The sequence below is a fragment of the Triticum urartu genome, chromosome 1 (genome assembly GCF_003073215.2).
Source record: "Triticum urartu cultivar G1812 chromosome 1, Tu2.1, whole genome shotgun sequence".
In the NCBI taxonomy this organism is placed as follows: Eukaryota; Viridiplantae; Streptophyta; class Magnoliopsida; order Poales; family Poaceae; genus Triticum; species Triticum urartu.
Window position 1 is genome coordinate 461,079,574 of NC_053022.1, and position 22,597 is coordinate 461,102,170.

The 22,597-nt window shown below is 47.0% G+C and overlaps 1 protein-coding gene across 1 annotated transcript; it reads left to right on the top strand.

The window, feature by feature from the left end:
* The first annotated feature begins 20,227 nt into the window (after positions 1–20,227).
* LOC125535520 (Bowman-Birk type proteinase inhibitor B6-like) lies at positions 20,228–20,982 on the top strand. Its single transcript, XM_048698587.1, has 2 exons — positions 20,228–20,387; positions 20,520–20,982. The coding sequence occupies exons 1-2, from the start codon at positions 20,312–20,314 to the stop codon at positions 20,714–20,716; spliced, it is 273 nt and encodes a 90-aa protein (XP_048554544.1). The 5' UTR covers positions 20,228–20,311; the 3' UTR covers positions 20,717–20,982.
* The last annotated feature ends 1,615 nt before the right edge of the window (positions 20,983–22,597 follow it).

The window sequence follows — 22,597 nt, forward strand, 5'->3', positions numbered from 1 at the left end:
TTGTGCTGAAGTTTTGTGACAAGGTCAAGATAGTGATTTTGGCCTTGCCAGTGCCCCCCACCAGCCTTGTGTAGCCGTGCAAGTTCTGCATGTTGTACTGGGGTAAGAGCAACTCTAACAGACCCCGCATCCGGCACAAACCTACATAATTCTGGCGATTAAACGGGCTCGGCCCATTTTCTTGGCCAGACCAGAGCCCGCATTGGTGTCCGGTCTGTAAATTTTTTTGCCGCAGCCCGCAAACGCAACCCCCGAGTCACTATAACTACGGGTTTGCGGGGCAGATGCGGGTCGAAACTCTATCCTTCCGCTGCCGCGTTCCCCTCCAATTCCCTACCGCGCCGCTCGATTTCTCGCCGCCGGCGAGTCTTGAACCACCATGGCCGACTCGGGGGATGAGGCGGAGCGCCGCCGCCGCGCCAGATCTGACGCCGCGCGCAAGCGGGGGGCGCGTCGGTGGCTCAACCATGGTGCCCGGCCGCCGCCGGCATTCGACCGGCGCGAGCTCGACGAGTTCGAGCTCGAGCGCGCCCGTCGCCGCCGCGCCTCCTCCGGCAACTGGTCCGCGGGGAGCTCATCCGGCCACGGCTCCGCGGGGTGCTCATCCACGGGCGCATCGAGCTCGCGACTCGTTCCGGTGAAGAGGGAGCCGGAGGAGGCCGTGCCCGATGCGCCGCCGCGCCGAGGCGTCATCCGACCCGAGGACTACCTCCCACCGAGGCAGGAGGAGCTCCTCGAGCGCGTCGTCCTCGAGCGGTCGGCGAGGGAACAGGAGGAGATGGAAGAGCGCATCCGGCGCGAGCTCGAGTACGAGCGGCTCTTCCTCGAGACGTGCCTCACGGCATCGCAGGCGCACGCATCGAAGGAGGCTGACCCGCGTGTGATGAAGGAGGAGCAAGCGAAGCTCTTCATCGACCTCGACTTCGACTCCTCCGACTCCGACTGATCGCCGCCGGTGGGCAGCTACCGTAGGAGCTCCGGTGAGCTCAATTTTGTTGCAGTGGTGCGGTAGCGTAGGCCCTGTCTACCATATCTAACCTTTATGTATGTATGCGGTTTGTATGAACTTATATGCGAAGAAGAACCATCTATGCGAGTGAGCTCTGGCGAGCTGTTGCTTAAATTTCTCACGCGAAACAACTTTTTTAAAAATTTAAAAGTTTGTTTGCAGTTTTTAGTCTGCCCGCCGCAAATTTCCGCCTGCATAACCGCCCCATGCGACCTGCAAACACATTTTGCAGGTCGGCAAAATACGGGGTCTATTAGAGTTGCTCTAATCATGGCTAGACGCAATCCTTGAGGTCACGTGGAAGCAGTGGCGGGCTACACGACATTTTCTTTTGAACAAAGGTATGCGACATGGACTGGTGGTGGCCACGAGTCCTCACGGGACAGATCATGCCGTTTCTTTTTCTTTTTTTAGGAAAGATCATGCCATTTCTACCATGCAATGCAAGGGGCTACTTCTGTCACGGAAGGGCCAAGTTCTGTGTATAAGAGCATCTCTAACCGTGCTCCAACAAGCTCTTCATGGTTTTTTTATTGCCGGTGTCGAAAAATCAATTCAGTCACATCATAGAAGTCCACTTTTCGCCAGTTAAGGCTGAATTTGGCGTCGACGGACTCAGGCCGAACCCGGCGCACTGGGGGCGCCTGGGGAAATAGTTTTGGCGCGAAAGCTTGGCGGGCCCGCCGAGTCAGCGACCAGGCGCGCTCATCATCCTCATCGCCTCGGTTTCTCGCGGGGAATCAATGCCAAGGTTGCCGCCGGTCAGCCTTCCATTGATTTCTCATGGGCGGCGCAGCCACCTCGTTCACAAGGCTGCCGCCCGCTCGCCTCCCGCCGCTATAAGTACCGCTCTGCTGCACACTCCCTCGCCGCATCTCCATCCCTCTCTCGTCGTCGACGCCCCATCTCTCTCTCTCTCCTCGTCTCCAACCACCACCGATGGCCCACCGATTACCCGACAATGGAGTGGCGGCCAACAGCTTCGGCTGCCGCACCTTCACGAGGAGGAGGCGTACCTCCTCCACGAGGCGAACTAACCGACGCCGCCTGACATGCGTGTGCCGCGCTCATGGAAGCTCAGCGCCGAAGGCGTCCCGTCCCCCTCCCAACCGAGTGACGCCGACCGCCGGGACGCCGAGATCGTGCGCGTTCGGGCGTCCCTAGCGGAGGAGGTGCGGGGCCTACCGGAGTACGCCGGCGGAAACCATGCCTGATGGACGGCGTACTTCTGACGCCGCCACGAGAAGCAAATCGCCTCCACCAACAACGCGCCGGTGAGGGGTTGCTACAATACTGACGGGCGCCGCATGTGGTGGGGCGTCCCCGGCCGCACGCTCCACACCGTCCTCGAGCACCTCGAGGGCGGCAATGAGCCGCCGCTCGAGTACCCGGCGGCCCCGGCCCCCGTCCCTCGCCGCAGCAGCGGCTCTTCTTTGCTGCCGAGGCGCATGGTGGGAGGCTCCTCCTCCTCCCGCTCCTGCTCCTCTGGGTCGCCGGCACTCGCCCCGGTCAAGGCCGAGCCAGTCGAGACGCCACTCGGGCGGCGCACCCATGGTGGCCCCTTTCCTCTCCCCTCCCGCCTCGTCAAGCCGAAGCCTGAGCCTGGGCTCGTCGCCGTGAAGGCCGAGCCGGGGCTCGTCGCCGTCAAGGAGTATAATGACATGGCCACCGAGGAGGAGGCCACCCTCAAATGGGCGTGCGACGACTACGTCCAGCTGGAGCTGGAGCGCCAGCGCCGCGCCCTCGAGGAGATCGCCTCCCTGCGCCGCGGTCGCGATGAGGGCGGTGTCATCGTTCTCGTGGACAGCGAACCAAACTCATCCGCCAAGGCGACCCAAGGCACGGGTGTAGCAAGGACGGCGGCGGTGTGAAGAAGGAGGAGGAGGACGGCGACGACGACTACAGCGCCTTCTGCAAGCTCTTCGGCGTGTAGGCCCAAGGCGGTGTAGTAGTAGTCGTTTTTTTTCGAATTATGTCTTAAATATGTACAAAAATCAATGAAATGCCTAAATTTCATCCAATTTTGAGTCATGTTTGGCCGAATTTCGGGCAAGTATGATTTTAAAAAGTGACATCTGGGACGATCTTTGGGCGGCGGCTGGAAAACCTACCGTCCCACGCCAAATTTATAGCTGGTTCGTCTCCAGACGGCGCTATTTCAAGCCCCTGAGGGGCCGAATGGCTGGAGATGCTCTAAAAATAGAGCGTGAGAGTCGTGTTTATAACCGCAATTATTTGCGTCCGTGCAATCTGCACTGCAGAGCATGCAACGGTAGGCTCTCTACTGAAGGGTTTTACTAATTAAAGAACGTGTGTTCCGGTTCAAAAAAGAGAGAAGAAAGGTAGTTCGATTTTTGTCATGTGCCTATTTTTCTTGTCGTGACGCGGTTTTAGTGAGATTGATCACTTTGGAGTTAATTTTGAAAAGAAAGACATAGCATCAAAAGTAAAACACATGGGACTAGCAAAAGAAAAGAAAAAACACATGGGACTAGCAAAAGAATAATTTGAACTTGAGAAACAAAATTAGGAGGCACACGTGCTATATCCTAGCGTCTCCAACGCTAACCTCAAATCGAACGCCACATCCGTCCGCAGACAAAGGAACCAGTCCGGAGATAGAGATGTGGGAGCCATCCAACTGTAGCCGTGTCCATTTCAAAATATATTTGAACTAACCAGACAATTTTCATCAAATAGGACGAAATTCTCAAATTTTGAAATAACACAAATCATCCATAAATAACATCTAAATATGTTTAGTACAATAATAGTTTAAATTCAACGAGATTAACCAGATGTTCAACAAGTTTTTCATGGATGGATAATGTTATCTCACACATACTGTCCCTTGAATTTCATCCAACAATTTATGTGCGTGAACGATTTGCCCTCTAACCTGTACTACATCACGGCAGTGCGTGCAGGCTACACAACGTATAGAATGACAACGAGTGAATGAACCAATCAACATGTAGAGCAAGAAGAAACAAAACTTATGGTCTTCCTGGTCACCGCTTGCAAGTTGCAACGGCCACATTGCCTCTAGCTAATCAACCGCGCACAATACTTTCTGACGGAGCTCTAGATGGTGTACCATTGATACTCTAAGGACTTGAAATTGTGTTCATGGATGATGTGTATGCCATAGGCTGCATGCTTTCGCACATAAAACGAACCATTTATCAAAAGATCTCCCTTCTGCTCCAACCTACAATGTCAATAGATACGACCAACCACAAATCGCACAACAACCCATCCTCCTTCAATGAGTTTTCCACCATCCCTTTCACTCTAAAAAACGGCATGAAGTTCGAACATAAGCTCAATGACATTTGAACTAAACACCTGCCAGGAGTGGTGTCCGTCATGGACGGCGTCGAGAGGGGAGGGGGGGGGGGGGGGGGGGGGGGGGGGGGGGGGGGGGGGGGGGGGGGGGGGGGGGGGGGGGGGGGGGGGGGGCGGAGGCCGGGTACCCGGCTATGGACGAATCCTAGTTGGACGGCGCCATTCACTGGTAGAAAAAGGGCCTATAGTCCCGGTTCGTAAGGGCCTTTAGTCCCGGTTTAGGAACCGGGACTAAAGTGTCGGTACTAATACCTCCCCCCTTTAGTCCCGGTTCAATCTAGAACCGGGACTAAAGGCCCTCCACGTGGGCAGTGCGCAGAGCCCAGTCAGGAGACCCTTTGGTCCCGGTTGGTGGCACCAACCGGGACCAATAGGTCTCCTGACTGGGCTCTGCGCACTGCCCACGTGGAGACCCTTTGGTCCCGGTTGGTGGCACCAACCGGGACCAATAAGCATCCACGCGTCAGCACTTCTGTGGCTGGGGTTTTTGTTTTTTTTTTGAAAGGGGGGGGGGTTGGGGGTTTTAGGGGGTTAATTTAGGTGTTTCATATATTGTGTTAGCTAGTTATAATTAATAGAGAGAAGTGTCCTCTGTTATGTCTGTGCTTGGTCGACGCTACGTACTATACATACGTATATAGAGAGGACTAGACACGCTAGCTAGCTAGTAAGCAAACGAAGGAAACAGAAGATCGTCATGAACATATATGCATATATACAGAGAGAAGTGATATCGACCATCTCTCCTTCTCCGAGAGATTGGTCGAACAACAAGTTCTCGTATATCTATCTGACACTATCGGCTACATATATACAGTAATTATCTCTTACAAATATAATCATACGGACTCAGGGTTAACATAGAATTCTCCGTCTTCAGGGATCACGTGGTCAAGAAAGAATGCCGCCAATTCCTCTTGAATTCCTCGCATGCGAGCTGGTGCTAGGAGTTCATCCCTCTTCCGAAACATCTAATTTAAAGAAGGGGGTCAATACATATATATATGAATGAATGAAACTCAACACAAATGATGGTAATAAAATAAAATTGTGAATGTTGTTATTTACGTACTTCATATTGTTCGTCAGTGTAGCCCCGCTCACAGGTCGTGTGGCGGATGGACTCGCAAACATAGTAACCACAGAAATCATTCCCTTGTTGCTGCCACAACCACTTTACAAGAAATAGAGGTTAATCAAACTGATAAGCAAGAATGCCAAATGGTATTGATGAAACTAGCGCTTGAATGACTAGTAGATGCGCTTAAAATGCTACTATAGCTAGTACTTACTTTCGGGTGTCTAAATTGCAGCTCCTTCGGCAGTCCCGGAGCTTTTCTGGTGAATTTTCTCCAAACCCTGCCGGACAAAGAAAACAATTACTTGATATATCAGGAAATGAACAAAGTTGCTGATATGGTGGATAATGATCGATTTAACTTACTTCTCGAGTATTTGAGTCATGTCTGCATAGTCCTTGGGATCTTTTCGTCTTGAGTCTAAGACGGTTACTAGTCCCTGCTCAAGCTTAATATGTAGGAGAATATAGTGGAAACTGCACACGCATGCATAACTCATCAATTACATTACTATAACCTTGACTAATATATAAGGGAAACCGAATACGCACAAGACAGTAACACTCACTTGAAGTTGTAAGGAAAGAGTATTATATCTTTGTTTTGATTTATTATCAACGATTCTAGCATGCTGGCCTCGGTTTCTGCGGCATGAAATTTAACCTGAGTTGCATCTATGAGATTTGTGTTAATGAACCCAATATCACCGACTTGTCTTTTCTTCAATTCGATGATCTTCAATCTGCATAATATAGTGAGGATGATTATAAATACATGCAATGAAAGAGCTAAGCTATATAGAGAAACTTAATGACAGAAGTAGTACTACTTACAGACAGTAGCAGGTGACAGTTGCTTTATCGAGGGCCAATTGATTGAAGAACTGATAGAACTCCTCAAATGGAACATGCAACAGATCAATTCCAACGAGGTCATGCTCTGGTTTAATTCTCGCATACAAAGTACTCCTCCCCCCAGAGTCTCTGTAGATTTTCAAGTACCAATCATGCAATCTTCGCATCATCGTTGATAGAGATCTTTCATCTTTGACGAGAGGCTTCCCGTACTCGTATCTTTGTATCTGCACGTCCATGGGGTCATAATGTACTTCGTCGGGCAGGTAATCTGCAGGATTGCTATAACCGGGCACCATCCTCGGATCATTATCGACGTTGTGGCTAGGCACCTTGAGCGGGGGGCACGATTGCTTCGCTTGTTCGCCGAGCTGGGCAATTTGTTTCCCAGCTCATCGTTGTTTCAGCCTTTGATCACTGACAGTACTTCCCGACCGCTCCGCTTCGGCAAATTCCTTTCCAATAATGCGGTCATAGTTTCCTTTCGGTGAATCAGACTTCGGTGGTTTTGTCAGGGCAGCCAGAGTGCGCTTCACTTTCACCCGATCTACCTTCTCCTCCGGAGGTGGATGTTTCTTTGCTTTCACCCCTTCAAAGAATTTGTTCACTTCTTCTCGCGCGATCTCGGCGTTCTCCTCCTGGGTCCTCTCGTATGGTAACTTCTCTGGAGTCTTCAGAGAAGGACCGAATCTGTATGTCCTCCCGCCTCTGGTTGTACTGCTAGACGCCGACCGAGCAGACGTAGCGGTTGTCTTCTTTACTTGCTTAAGCGGCGGAGGAGAAGGACTACGACGCGCCGGAGCAGCTGGAGCGGCGGCAGGTCTCTTCCGCCCTTGTTGACGAGGCGGAGAAGGAGGAGGCGGGCTGCTCGGGCGCGTCGGCGCAGGCGGAGAAGGAGGCGGAGTGCCGCGCGCGCCGGAGAAGGAGCCGGCCGAGGGCCCTGATCGTCACTCGCCGGAGGAGGAGGAGGCGGTGGAGGCGGAGTGCCCTGACTCGCTGGAGGAGGAGGAGGAGGCGGTGGTGTCCAGTTCGGAAGGTTGATGAGGTCCTTCCGCCATAGGCATGGAGTCTTCAAAGCAGACCCCAGCCGAGTCTCCCCTTCACCGGTAGGGTGGTCAAGCTGGAGGTCCTCAAATCCCTCCGTTATCTCATCCACCATCACCCTAGCATATCCTTCTGGAATCGGTCGGCAGTGAAAAGTTGCGCCGGGTTCAGTAGGATAAACAGAGCCAATAGCCGCCTTGACCTTCAAATTCATCCATTGCGTCATAAGGTGGCAATTTTGAGACTCCGTGATAGCATCCACGGGATAGCTGGCAGGAGCCGTCAAGGCATGCTCTAGCTGAAGCAGCTCGGTGGAAGCCACGCTGCTTCTGCGCTGAGATGGCGGGGTAGCTTCGGGGGAGGCTTCGGCAGTACGTTTGCTGCGATTTTCTTCTCGTTCCTCTATCACGTCCACCCTTGCTTGCAGCGCCTGCATTTGGGTCTGCTGCACTTTTTTCCTCCTCTCATGGGATTTGTAACCGCCTGCGTCCGGAAACCCAACCTTCCATGGAACGGAGCCTGGCGTGCCTCGTGTCCGTCCAGGGTGCTCAGGATTCCCGAGGGCCATTGTGAGCTCGTCGTTCTCTCTGTCTGGAAAGAATGTCCCTTCCTGCGCTGCTTCGATATACTGCTTAAGCTTACTGACTGGTATGTCCATTTGATCGTTCGTCCAAATGCACTTCCCTGTTTCAGGGTCCAGGGTTCCGCCAGCCCCGAAGAACCAAGTCCGGCAACGGTCTGGCCAGTTATTTGTCTCTGGTTCGATCCTTTTATGAACCAGATCATTCTCACTCTTGGACCACTTAGGCCGGGCTACGAGGTAGCCACCTGACCCTGTGCGATGGTGAAGCTTCTTCTTCGCAGCATTTTGCTTGTTTGTCGCCGACATCTTCTTACTCTTTTCTGATGTCTTGTGGGCCACAAATGCGGGCCAGTGATCTCTGATCTTCTCATATCTGCCCTTGAATTCTGGTGTCTCATTTTTTTCGACAAACTTATTCAGCTCTTTCTTCCACCTCCTGAATAGTTCTGCCATCCTCTTCAGAGCAAAAGACTTGATTAATTTCTCTTTAACTGGGTTCTCTGGATTATCCTCAAGCGGTAGGGTGAAATTTGACTTCAGCTCAGTCCAAAGATCATTTTTCTGCATATCATTGACATAAGACACCTCAGGGTCTTCTGTAGCTGGCTTAAACCATTGCTGGATGCTTATCGGGATCTTGTCCCTAACCAGAACCCCGCACTGAGCAACAAATGCGCTCTTTGTCCGGAGGGGTTCAATAGGTTGGCCGTCGGGCGCGATTGCTATGATCTCAAACTTTTCATCCGAGCTCAACTTTTTCTTCGGGCCTCGTCTCTTTACCGAAGTTGTGCTCGATTCGGAGGGCTAGAAAAAAGAACAAAGACTTAATTAATATGTGTAGATACCAAAACAATGAATGCGTCAATCAGCTAGTCAGCATAGGCTTAACTAATATATATACCTGGCCGGACTCGGTTCGGTCACCGGAGCCGTCATCACGGTCTCCTTCTTGCACCGGCATTGGGTCACCGGAGCCATCCTCATGTTCTTCTTCTTGCACCGGCATTAGGTCACCGTAGCCAGCTTGTTCACCCTGTCCTTCCAGACCATCGGTTTCGTTGAGAAACAACGAGATGGCATCACTTCCTTCTGTGATTATGTCCCTCAACAACGCTTCTTTTGTTGCTTCATCTAGGGCGGTGTCCATAGTTTCTACAAATATTTACAACATGGCAATTATTATTCAAACATGATAGATGGATATATTAGTGCCAAACGTAGAACTAGCTACCTAATCATAGTAAGCTATCGGGAGGGGGTATATATCGACAACGACGACACTACATCTATGTCCCTCGATGACCCTCGTTCCCGATAAAAAAAAGAGGAAGAAGAAGAAAAATAAGAGGAGAAGATCTCCTCTATTCTTTCTTCTCCTCTTTTCTTCTTCTTCCTCTTCTTTTTTTATCCTCTTCTTCCTCTCATGTTCGATAGGATCGCCGAGGGGTCGGGAGGTTGCGTAGTGTCTCAGGATTCAACAAAACCATGTCTTCATCATTAGGCGAAAGTAACATGTGCATGATGGTACGAAGCTCTTCAAAGTTGTTCTGGAACGGACTCCCAGATAGGATAATCCGCCTTTTGGTACAAAGTTCAGCAAGAGCCTTCCGAATATCGCTATTTGGAAGGCCTTTGCTGAATTGGTACCAAAAGGCGGATTATTCTATCCGGGACTCAATTCCAAAACAACTTTGCAGAACTTCGTACCAACATGCCCTGGTTACTTCCGGCTAATGATGAAGGCATGGATTTCTTCAATACTTTGACACTAGGAAACCTCTCTCGACCCCTCGGCGATCCTCGACCCCTCGAACCCTCGACGACCCTGGAACCCTTGACCCCTAGACGACCCTCTTCATCCTCTCATGTTCGAGAGGATCGCCGAGGGGTCGGGAGGTTGCCTAGTGTCAAAGGATTCAACAAAACCATGTCTTCATCATTAGGCGAAAGTAACATGTGCATGATGGTACGAAGCTCTTCAAAGTTGTTCTGGAACGGAGTCCCAGATAGGATAATTCGCTTTTTGGTACAAAGTTCAGCAAGAGCCTTCCGAATATCGCTATTTGGAAGGCCTTTGCTGAATTCGTACCAAAAAGCGGATTATTCTATCCGGGACTCCATTCCAGAATAACTTTGCAGAACTTCGTACCAACATGCCCTGGTTACTTCCGGCTAATGATGAAGGCATGGATTTCTTCAATACTTTGACACTAGGAAACCTCTCTCTACTTCTGGCTAATAAGAAGAAGAAGAAGAAGATGAAGAAGAAGAAGAAGAAAAGAAGAAAAGAAAGAATAGAGGAGAAGACTTCCTCTTCTTCCTCTCCTCTTCTTCTCCCTCTTCTTCCCCTTCTTCCTCGCCTCTCTCATGAATGTCCGACGTTCTCGACCCCCCCCCCACGTGTCGAAGAAAAAAAAGAAGAAAAAAAAGAGGAGAAGAAGAAAGGAATAGTGGAGAAGAAGAGAAAATAGAATATATTCTATTTTCTCTTCTTCTCCACTATTCCTTTCTTCCTCTCCTCTTCTTTTTCTTCTTTTTTCTTCTTCTTATTTATTTCTCCTCGTCTTCCTCTCCCCTCTCGGCGACCCTAGACCCCCTCTCGACCCTCAACCCCTAGGCGACCGTCGACCCCTCTCTTTTTTTTTTCTTTCTCTTCTATTTTATCCTCTTCTTCCTCTACCGCTCGGCGACCCTCGACGACCCTCGTTCCCGATAAAAAAAAAGAGGAAGAAGAAGAAAAAAAGAGGAGAAGAAAGAATAGAGGAGAAGATCTTCTCCTCTATTCTTTCTTCTCCTCTTTTTTCTTTTCTTATTCCTCTTCATTTTTTATCCTCTTCCTCCTCTCATGTTCGACGACCCTCGACCCCCTCTTCTTCTCCCTCTTCTAATTCATTTGTTCATATGAATATACAAACATTTTCATATTTACAATAATTAATATCACCAAAAAAAATCTATGAACAGAAAAAAAATCCTAATTTTTCTAATCCTAATCTTTTGCATATATAACATAGCTAGATATATATATACACAAAGAACATATGTATACATATATATAAAAAATCCTAATATTCTTCTCCCTCTTCTAATCCTAATCTTTTGCATATATACATGAACATAGATATATACACAGAGAACATATGTATACATATATATAAAAAACAAGCATATATATATGAAAAACAAGCATATATATATGAAAAAAATCTAGGGCGCCGGCCGGACCAGAGGAGGACCGCGGAGTCGGCGGCGAGGATGGCGACGGGGCAGTGGGCGCGCGCTTGGGGTAGGAGACGCGGGCGATGGTGACGGCGGGCCGGGGCGGCGGGCGTCGGGCAAGGGGCCGGCCGGCGCGGCGACGGGGCAGGGACGAGGGCGACGGCGACGGGGGCGCGGCGACGGGGGCAGGGACGAGGGCGACGGCGACGGGGGCGGGCCGGGGCGGCGCGCGTCATGGGCGACGGCGACGATGGGCGCGGGCGACGGCGACGATGGGGGCGGGCGGCGTCGGGGCAGCCTGGCGGCGTCGGCAACTGCAACTGCAAGTTGAGAATGAAAAATTGCAAAGTGTGGCCTTATATAGCAGAGGCTTTAGTCCCGGTTCGTGGCAGCAACCGAGACTACAGGTGGGCATTAGTCCCGGTTGCTGCCACGAACCGGGACCAATGGCCTCTTTTCGGCAGCCCAAAGGGCGGGAAGCGAAGCCCATTGGTCCCGGTTGGTGGCACCAACCGGGACTAAAGGGGGGCATTGGTCGCGGTTGGTACACGAACCGTGACCAATTCACCCCTTTAGTCCCCGTTGGTGCCACCAACCGGGACCAATGCCCTTGTGCTGCCCGCGCCCATAAGTTTAGTCCCACATCGCTAGTTGAGAGCGCCCGGCACTGGTTTATAAGCTCTGCTGCCTCCTCCCTCTCGAACTCCTCTGAATAGCAGGCCTATGGGCCTAATTTGACACTGCTTTGCCTGTGGGCCTATTGGGCCTTCTGCGGGCCTGAATCCTGGCCCATTTAGGGTTTCTAGTCGTATTCAGGCCGTGGAGGCCCAGTAGGTGGCATTTTTTTGGTTTTTTCTTTTTTATTTCTATATTTTTTTGGTTTTTTATTTTTTTATTTCTACTTAAAACTAAATACTTATAGTTTTTTAGTGATTTCTTTTTGCTTTTAGGTCACAAAAATTATAAATTTTCTGTTAGTGCCATTAGTTTTAAATTTTAAATAGTTTAAATTTGAATTTTTAAAAATTTGTGTGAATCACTAGTTTATGAATAACTTTACTATAAAATTAGATTTTTTTTCTATTTATTTTTTATTTCTACTTACAACTAAATAGTTACAGTTTTTTAGTGATTTCTTTTTTGCTTTTAGGTCACAAAAATTATAAACTTTCTGTTAGTGCCATTAGTTTTAAATTTTAAATAGTTTAAATTTGAATTTTTAAAAATTTGTGTGAATCACTAGTTTATGAATAACTTTACTATAAAATTAGATTTTTTTTCTATTTATTTTTTATTTCTACTTACAACTAAATAGTTACAGTTTTTTAGTGATTTCTTTTTTGCTTTTAGGTCACAAAAATTATAAACTTTCTGTTAGTGCCATTAGTTTTAAATTTTAAATAGTTTAAATTTGAATTTTTAAAAATTTATGTGAATCACTAGTTTATGAATAACTTTACTATAAAATTAGAATTTTTTTCTTCTTTGCTATTTATTTTTATTTATACTTATAATTAAATACTTATAGTTTGATTTTAGGTCACACAAATTATATTCTTTTTGCTATTGAAGAATATTATAGTTTTATTTAGTTGATCATAACATAATATTTTAATTGATTGTTTTTATTTTCATAAAAGTTTTGTAGTTCATTCTGTTTGCTATTAATTCATTTTTTGAGCTAAATGACTCTGAAATTGGAAAGCATTTCAAAATGAACTCTGAAAAGGTTGAAAGTTGGCATGGTATCATCATTTCACCCACATAGCATGTTCCAAAAAGTAGAGAGGGTTACGACAAAAACTTGATGCACTTCGTGTACAAAATGGACAATCACTTTCGAAGTATCAAAGTTTCGAACCATAAGACATGAAAGCATTTCAAATGAACTCTGAAAAAGTTGAAAGTTGGGATGGTATCATAATTTCACCCACATAGCATTTGCTTATTGCGGGAGAAAGTCTTCACTTTTTCTTTGCTTGTGTCATTTGCTTATTGCGCCGTAACCATGGATAATCTTCATTGTTTATCAGGATGCTTGGGTCAGCCTTGACATTGAAGGGAGGAATTTCATGAAACTTTTCATAATCTTCAGACATGTCTGTCTTGCCGTCCACTCCCAGGATGTCCCTTTTTCCTGAAAGAACTATGTGGCGCTTTGGCTCATCGTATGATGTATTCGCTTCCTTATCTTTTCTTTTTCTCGGTTTGGTAGACATGTCCTTCACATAAATAACCTGTGCCACATCATTGGCTAGGACGAACGGTTCGTCAGTGTACCCAAGATTTTTCAGATCCACTGTTGTCATTCCGTACTGTGGGTCTACCTGTACCCCGCCGCCTAACAGATTGACCCATTTGCACTTAAACAAAGGGACCTTAAAATCAGGTCCGTAGTCAAGTTCCCATATGTCCACTATGTAACCATAATATGTGTCCTTTCCGCTCTCGGTTGCTGCATCAAAGCGGACACCGCTGTTTTGGTTGGTGCTCTTTTGATCTTGGGCGATCGTGTAAAATGTATTCCCATTTATCTCGTATCCTTTGTAAGTCAATACAGTCAAAGATGGTCCCCTGGACAACAAGTACAACTCATCACAAACAGTGTTGTCACCTCTGAGATGTGTTTCCAACCAACTGCTGAAAGTCGTGATGTGTTCACATGTAATCCAGTCGTCGCACTGCTCCGGGTGTTTGGAGCGTAGACTGTTCTTGTGTTCATCGACATACGGGGTCACCAAGGTAGAGTTCTGTAGAACTGTGTAGTGTGCTTGAGACCAAGAATATCCGTCCCTGCATATTATTGAGTCTCTTCCAAGAGTGCCTTTTCCAGTCAGTGTCCCCTCATACCGCGATTTAGGGAGACCTATCTTGTTAAGGCCAGGAATGAAGTCAACACAAAACCCGATAACATCCTCTGTTTGATGGCCCATGGAGATGCTTCCTTCTGGCCTAGCGCGGTTACGGACATATTTCTTTAGGACTCCCATGAACCTCTCAAAGGGGAACATATTGTGTAGAAATACGGGTCCCAGGATGACAATCTCGTCGACTAGATGAACTAGGACGTGCGTCATGATATTGAAGAAGGATGGTGGGAACACCAGCTCGAAACTGACAAGACATTGCGCCACATCACTCCTTAGCCTTGGTACGATTTCTGGATCGATCACCTTCTGAGAGATTGCATTGAGGAATGCACATAGCTTCACAATGGCTAATCGGACGTTTTCCGGTAGAAGCCCCCTCAATGCAACCGGAAGCAGTTGCGTCATAATCACGTGGCAGTCATGAGACTTTAGGTTCTGAAACTTTTTCTCCGGCATATTTATTATTCCCTTTATATTCGACGAGAAGCCAGTCGTGACCTTCATACTGAGCAGGCATTCAAAGAAGATTTCTTTCTCTTCTTTCGTAAGAGCGTAGCTGGCAGGACCTTTATACTGCTTCGGAGGCATGCCGTCTCTTTCGTGCAAACGTTGCAGGTCCTCTTGTGCCTCAGGTGTATCTTTTGTCTTCCCATACACGCCCAAGAAGCCTAGCAGGTTCACGCAAAGGTTCTTCATCACGTGCATCACGTCGATTGAGGAGCGGACCTCTAGGTCTTTCCAGTAGGGTAGGTCCCAAAATATAGATTTCTTCTTCCACATGGGTGCGTGTCCCTCAGCGTCATTCGGAATAGCTAGTCCACCGGGACCCTTTCCAAAGATTACGTAGTGTAAATCATTGACCATAGCAAGCACGTGATCACCGGTGCGCATGGCGGGCTTCTTCCGGTGATCTGCCTCGCCTTTGAAATGCTTGCCTTTCTTTCGACATTGATGGTTGGTTGGAAGAAATCGACGATGACCCAGGTACACATTTTTCCTGCATTTGTCTAGGTATATACTTTCAGTGTCATCTAAACAGTGCGTGCATGCGTGGTATCCTTTGTTTGTCTGTCCTGAAAGGTTACTGAGAGCGGGCCAATCGTTGATGGTCACGAACAGCAACGCCTTAAGGTTAAATTCCTCATGTCTGTGCTCATCCCACGTACGTACACCGTTTCCATTCCACAGCTGTAAAAGTTCTTCAACTAATGGCCTTAGGTACACATCAATTTCGTTGCCGGGTTGCTTAGGGCCTTGGATGAGAACTGGCATCATAATGAACTTCCGCTTCATGCACATCCAAGGAGGAAGGTTATACATACATAGAGTCACGGGCAGGTGCTGTGATTGCTGCTCTGCTCCCCGAAAGGATTAATGCCATCCGCGCTTAAAGCAAACCATACATTCCTTGGGTCCTTTGCAAACTCATCCCAGTACTTTCTCTCGATTTTTCTCCACTGCGACCCGTCAGCGGGTGCTCTCAACTTCCCATCTTTCTTTCGGTTCTCACTGTTCCATCGCATCAACTTGGCATGCTCTTCGTTTCTGAACAGACGTTTCAACCGTGGTATTATAGGAGCATACCACATCACCTTCGCAGGAACCCTCTTCCTGAGGGGCTCGCCGTCAACATCACCAGGGTCATCTCGTCTGATCTTATACCGCAACGCACCGCATACCGGGCATTCGTTCAGATCCTTGTAGGCACCGCGGTAGAGGATGCAGTCATTAGGGCATGCATGTATCTTCTCCACCTCCAATCCTAGAGGGCATACGACCTTCTTTGCTGCGTATGTACTGTCGGGCAATTCGTTATCGTTTGGAAGCTTCTTCTTCAATATTTTCAGTAGCTTCTCAAATCCTTTGTCAGCCACAACATTCTCTGCCTTCCACTGCAGCAATTCCAGTACGGTACCGAGCTTTGTGTTGCCATCTTCGCAATTGGGGTATAACCCTTTTTTGTGATCCTCTAACATGCGATCGAACTTCAGCTTCTCCTTTTGACTAATGCATTGCGTCCTTGCATCGACAATGACCCGGCGGAGATCATCATCATCGGGCACATCGTCTGGTTCCTCTTTATCTTCAGCAGCTTCACCCGTGGCAGCATCATTGGGCACATCGTCTGGTTCCTCTTGATCTTCACCAGCTCCCCCCGTTGCAGCATCACCGTATTCAGGGGGCACATAGTTGTCATCGTACTCTTCTTCTTCGCCGTCTTCCATCATAACCCCTATTTCTCCGTGCCTCGTCCAAACATTATAGTGTGGCATGAAACCCTTGTAAAGCAGGTGGGAGTGAAGGATTTTCCGGTTAGAGTAAGACCTCGTATTCCCACATTCAGTGCATGGACAACACATAAAACCATTCTGCTTGTTTGCCTCAGCCGCATCGAGAAACTCATGCACGCCCTTAATGTACTCGCGGGTGTGTCTGTCACCGTACATCCATTGCCGGTTCATCTGCGTGCATTATATATAATTAAGTGTCCAAATTAATAGAAGTTCATCATCACATTAAAACCAAAGTGCATACATAGTTCTCATCTAACAACATATAGCTCTCCAGAGCATCTAATTAATTAAACCATATATTCAAACTATGTAAAACATTTCAATGCGAAAACAAATGTGATCATAATCGCAACCAAGGTAACAATTGATCCAACGGCATAATGATACCAAGCCTCGGTATGAATGGCATATTTTCTAATCTTTCTAATCTTCAAGCGCATTGCATCCATCTTGATCTTGTGATCATCGACGACATCCGCAACATGCAACTCCAATATCATCTTCTCCTCCTCAATTTTTTTTATTTTTTCCTTCAACAAATTGTTTTCTTCTTCAACTAAATTTAACCTCTCGACAATAGGGTCGGTTGGCATTTCCGATTCACATACATCCTAGATAAATAAAATCTATGTCACGTTGGTCGGCATAATTTTCATAAACAATAAATGAACCAATAGTTATGAAGATAATATACATACCAAATCCGAATCATAGACAGGACGAGGGCCGACGGGGGCGGATACCAAAACCATCGCACTATATAAGATGCAATAATAAATGTAAGAAAATGATACAAGTATCTATCTAAACAAACAAGTAAGAATATTTTTCCTTTCAGAAAGAAGATAAGAACAAGAGGCTCACCACGGTGGTGTCGGTGATGAGATCAGCGCGGGTGATCGACGGCGGTGAAGACGGGGACGGGGCGTGACGGACCGCTAAATCTAGACAAATCTCGAGGAAAATGGAGCTTGGAGGTCGAGCTTCGAGAGGAGAAAGTTTAAGTAGTGTGGCTCGGGCATTCCATCGAACACCTCATGTGCATAGGAGGTGAGCTAGAGCACCACAAACCCCTCCCCTCGCCGGCCAGAGAAAAACAGAGCACTGCTCTGCTCGCGGGCGAGGGTATATATAGGCACCTCATTGGTCCCGGTTTGTGGCAAGAACCGGGACTAAAGGGGAGCCTTTGGTCCCGGTTCAGGCCACCAACTGGGACCAATGGTGGTGGGCCAGGAGCGAGGCCCATTGGCCCCGGTTCGTCCCACCAACCGGGACCAAAAGGTCCAGACGAACCGGGACCAATGGCCCACGTGGTACGGCCGGCCCCCTGGGCTCACGAACCGGGACCAATGCCCACATTAGTCCCGGTTCTACACTGAACCGGGACTAATGGGCTGAGCCGGCCTGGACCATAGCCCTGTTTTCTACTAGTGATTGTACAAGGCTAGTGGCGCGTGGGTGGGCCTAAGGACGTCCGGCAATGGCTGGGCACGGCGGCGGGAGAGGTATAGCGGAGGCGGCGGAGGAGGAGGAGGATACAGAGGCAAATCAAGGGGAAGCAAGGATGGAGTAGAAAACATTAATACCGGGAGGGATGATTTAAATGGACCGGGGGTTTCGGAGTTCTACGTGGCGACGATCTAAACCACCACAAACCCTCTAGTTTGTTTTTGATTTGTGAAAAAAAGACATCCGAGTGGACAGATAACCACATTTGATGGCAAAACACGTTCAGACCGCACGATACATGCGGATGCAGGCGGTTTAAAAATCAGCTTTGAAGATGCCCTTAGCTCGTTATTTCTGCACATATTTATATATCTTGAGAGTCCGTTATTAATAAACGTGGCAGTCTTATGACGCGAAGGCAGGTAATGAGTGAGTAAAGGGCATCAGTAGACATGTGAAAGTAGCAGCCGTCTAGATAGTATAATGTATGATCCGAGACTCCTTTTTTAATTATTAAGGCAGCTCTTTTATTCACATCACAAATCAATGTATACACTGTCCCGGATGCAACCCGGAGCAACATCAGGGAAGAGAGAGTGAGAACAAAGCTCACTTCTCCTAGACTACCGTGTTCCCAAGCCACAGAAGCACTGTCAAATATTTCCAAAAAAGAAGAGACATATATTTCTTATAATGTACAGACATACTTCGTATGTACCATGTTATAAAAATTTGAACGGAAGTTCCATACGCACACTAGAATAGGAGACGAATATTATAGTAGCAAAAATACTGCCTCACTAAGACAACTAATAGTCAGAGTAATATAGGCAATAACATGCATGCCACACATGCAAAAAAGATAATGTGACAAATAATTAAAGTCGAAAAACAAATAGAGTAACATAATATGTTACCATCATAGCACTTCTGAATGTAAAATCACTTTAAAAGTAATAAATGAAGATATCTATATTATCGTACATATGACACTACCCACTACGGAGGTAACAACATAGTATCTAGTAAGGGCATCGCCAACGCTAACCCCTAAATGAACACCGCAAATGTCATTTTTTATCCGAACATGGTCTATGTACATGATGCGGGATGGAGTCATCCAATTCGTAATCACAAAAAAAAAATCCCTGTTTGTCCCGTTGGGAGGAGAAATAGGAGAGGGGGGAGGGCGCATGCATGTGATGTGTATTTATGTGTGGTATGCGGTTGGAAGGACAGTGGTATCCCCAGCCCACCAGAGTTCAAATTCTAGACTTGACATCGGTGCTTGCATTTTTCTGGATTTATTCCAGACCTTCCCGCAATGTGCGTTCAGTGGAGAGGGGACGTTCCCGTCGACTACGAAGGCTCTGTGGTGACTTTCGTCACCCTCACGGTGATGTGTCAGATCAGTCTCTAGGAGGTTCTCATAGGGGTAGTGTATGTGTGTATGCGTATATGTGGGAAAATAGACATCCGGACCGCACCACAGACTGATAGGAGCCCCCATTAGATAATACAAATTGACAAAAAGTGGTCCGGATACCAACATCTGGACATATACCGGAGCTTTGAAGGTCCCTAAGGCTCCTCATAGTGGGTAGTATCATATACTACTAGCATGCATATGATACTAGTGTATTATACTATTTTTATAGTGCATAATATCATAAATGATCTTATTTATTATCATGCATGACACATAGTAGGATAACATATATTATGATACGGCATCTATCTATGTTACTCTAACCCCCTCTCTCTTCCTTAATCGTATGCCACATCAACGTGGTTGCTAGTTCCCCGTGCATGATACCGGCTAAGACACCATCACTATGGCCAACCTAACATATGCATGTTAGGAATCTGAATTACTCCTCACCATGACTAGCCTAAGTAGTAGTGAAAATACAAAACAATACTACTAGTATTACCAACATACTTAGTTTTTATCTTACAAAAATGATGTGTAGATTGAATTTGAACTAGTCATTTAATTACATAACAGATAGGTATCATGTCAATTCACTTTGAAACTTTCGGAATTTGAAAAGGTGTTCGCTTAGACAAAAAGAAATCTGAAACAGCTTATATTCAGCAACACCCTTAAGCTTTGCATGCGTTCACGCTTGGTCCATTTATGTCCTATGCTTGAGGAGGTAGAGGTGTTTTATGAGCAGCGCGCAAGATTCACTCAGAGATCATGTTCCAAGAGTTCTTCACCCAGTATAGACAGATATGTTTTTGAAAAGTTATAGATAGAAATGCAACAACCAGCTAGGCCTAGATTTGGCCTATAAAAGTCCAATAATTTCCAGTTTGCACGTCCATTGAACATGTGGAAAAAACTGTGGGTAGTGATGCATTCTATGCGTCGAACTTTATTATCCTCCTCACCCACTTGCGGGCGTGCATGCATAGCAGATTGCCAAGCAAGGTGCTAAATCTACGCCTATAAATAGATGTGCTACTAGCTCTGGCCAACAACAACAACAACATAGCATTCCACTCACAACAATAAGAGATAAGTGAGAGCTTTGCTCAAAAACCTTAAAAACAACCATGAAGAACACCAAGCTTGTGGCGATCCTTCTCCTCCATGCCATCCTGGTCATGGGAATCCTTGCACACGTGAATGGTTCGTGGTCTTTCATGTTCTTTATTCTATTTTTTGCATAACAAACTTTGATTGTCCTTTTGCAATTCCATTGATGTCTTATATATCTTATAAGTGATTACTAATATGATAGCATGCCATGCATGCGTGCAGCCAACTACTTCCCCAAGTGTTGTGACAAATGCAGGTCGTTCTCGGGGGTTGACATATGTGACGACGCCCATCCTCAGTGCCCCAAGGGCTGCTCCACATGCCGCGCGGTGCAGACGGGCCGTGTCAAGATGTTCCGATGTGCCGACATGCGCTCCACCATCAACGGCACGTGCGGCCCACGCTGCAAGAAGAACTAACCGGTTCAAGCAAGAATTAGGAGATGTGTTTCGCCAAAAATAAAGCTCAGATGAGACGAGCATTGTGACCGTTTTTGTGCGTAGATGTGGCCCCACATTGCACGCCGACAATGCATACACTATTGTCGGTCGCCGTCGTTTCATCATCACCATTGTTCTTGGTTTTAGTTTCCTCTTCAAGAGTAGTCTATTGTTGCTCACTTATCAGGTGCCCGTTGTATCCTTCGTGAATAAACACATATGTTGATTGTGTGTCTCCACTTAAAGCACATTTGTTCATGCCACGCGATTTTCTTAGGGACCAATGTTTAATATCTTTCTAGTTTTTTGCCTACTTAGAACGCTTATTATCCTACTATTTTATCTGTTCTAGAAGTCAAACTTTGTGGCTGCCAAATTGTTTGTAAAATTCCTAGTGCTCAGGCTATAGGTAGCCATACCCTCGTGGTCCCAATGTCTACACATATGTGCCAATTAATAAATTAACTGAGTCTACATAAGTCTGTATATAAGGAAATAGATGAGAAATACAACACAATTTTCCACATGTACCTCCCTTGAGAGGTAAGAGAACCCCCCCCCCCACCCCATAGCTCTCTCTCGCATTCCCTCTCTATCATACATCGATGAACAATCATCCTCCTTAGTGGACAGTAGCGATGCGAAGAAGCTTGATGAGGTGTGTCGGCATTAACAACCCACGGCGGACCCGAAGCTGGGAGGTAGGGTGTGGAAGTTGGAGATGTGCATACAAATCCAAGTGAGGAATGAGATATGCCAAGATGCTAACCAATGGGCTTGCATGCAACTTACACCTTTTCTTGGGTAAATATCATCTCTCAACTATATCGTGCGATGTGGTTAGTACGGAAGCAAGCCATGTTGATCTTGAAGACATTGGCCCTATGATGTGGATACCATACACAAGGTGGCATGGAATACGATGATGTTGCAATATGAGGCATGGCAGTGACCCAAAGATGATTGCCGGAGAGTGCGAGCATAGTTGTTCTTAGTGCTTATTTACCAAAATGATTTTATTCTAGTTATTTTGTGACATATCAGTTTCTTTTTTGGAACGATCTTGTGATGTTGTGCTTCATCTAAGCATTCAATGTTGTTAGTCTTTAATCAAGGAAATTTGTTCTGGTCCATGTGAGGGTAGTTGATTTAAAATTGATAATGTCAATTATTGTGTTTCCCGGGATTGGAGGGTGAAGATATCGGAGCGAATTATTCTTCGGTTCTTGATTTATTTGCTATGAATGGATTTGGGTGCTATATGTGATGCCTTTAGTGCTTAATCCCAAAAACAAAGATATAAACTCAAGCAATGTAACGTTGTTATGATCATTGTCTGATCATGCATCACTTGTGACTTTGCAACATACATGACTTTTTTTAGGGGAACAACATATATGACTTCGTTGGGAAATGGGTTGGTAAAAAATGTTTGTTAAATTTGGATATGCTGGGATCTAATCTATACTTACTAATAAATTCATATATGTTGCACCAACAAACATCTACGCTGGGATCTAGTCTATACCAACAAACATCTATGGCTAGCACGGCACCGAGCTAGCTGAGCATAGAGATGCCGATTGCAAGTAGCAACATGTGCGAATCAGAGGAGGCCGCTCCGTCAGAGGAGGGGGAAGGACTGATGGATGCTCACGCGATCTCAGACGTGGTGGCAAAGAGAGAGGCCTTGGCCGCGGCAGTGACAGTTTATCCTTGGTTGCGGCCATGGGCAGGTCGTTGGAGATGCGTGAGGCGGGCTCGATTCATCGGATCCGTGAGAAGTGTTGGTTTGTGCCGGTTGTAGAAGCATAGAAATTCACGTCTGAGCCCGACAACTAGGTTGTTTGTTGGTATTTG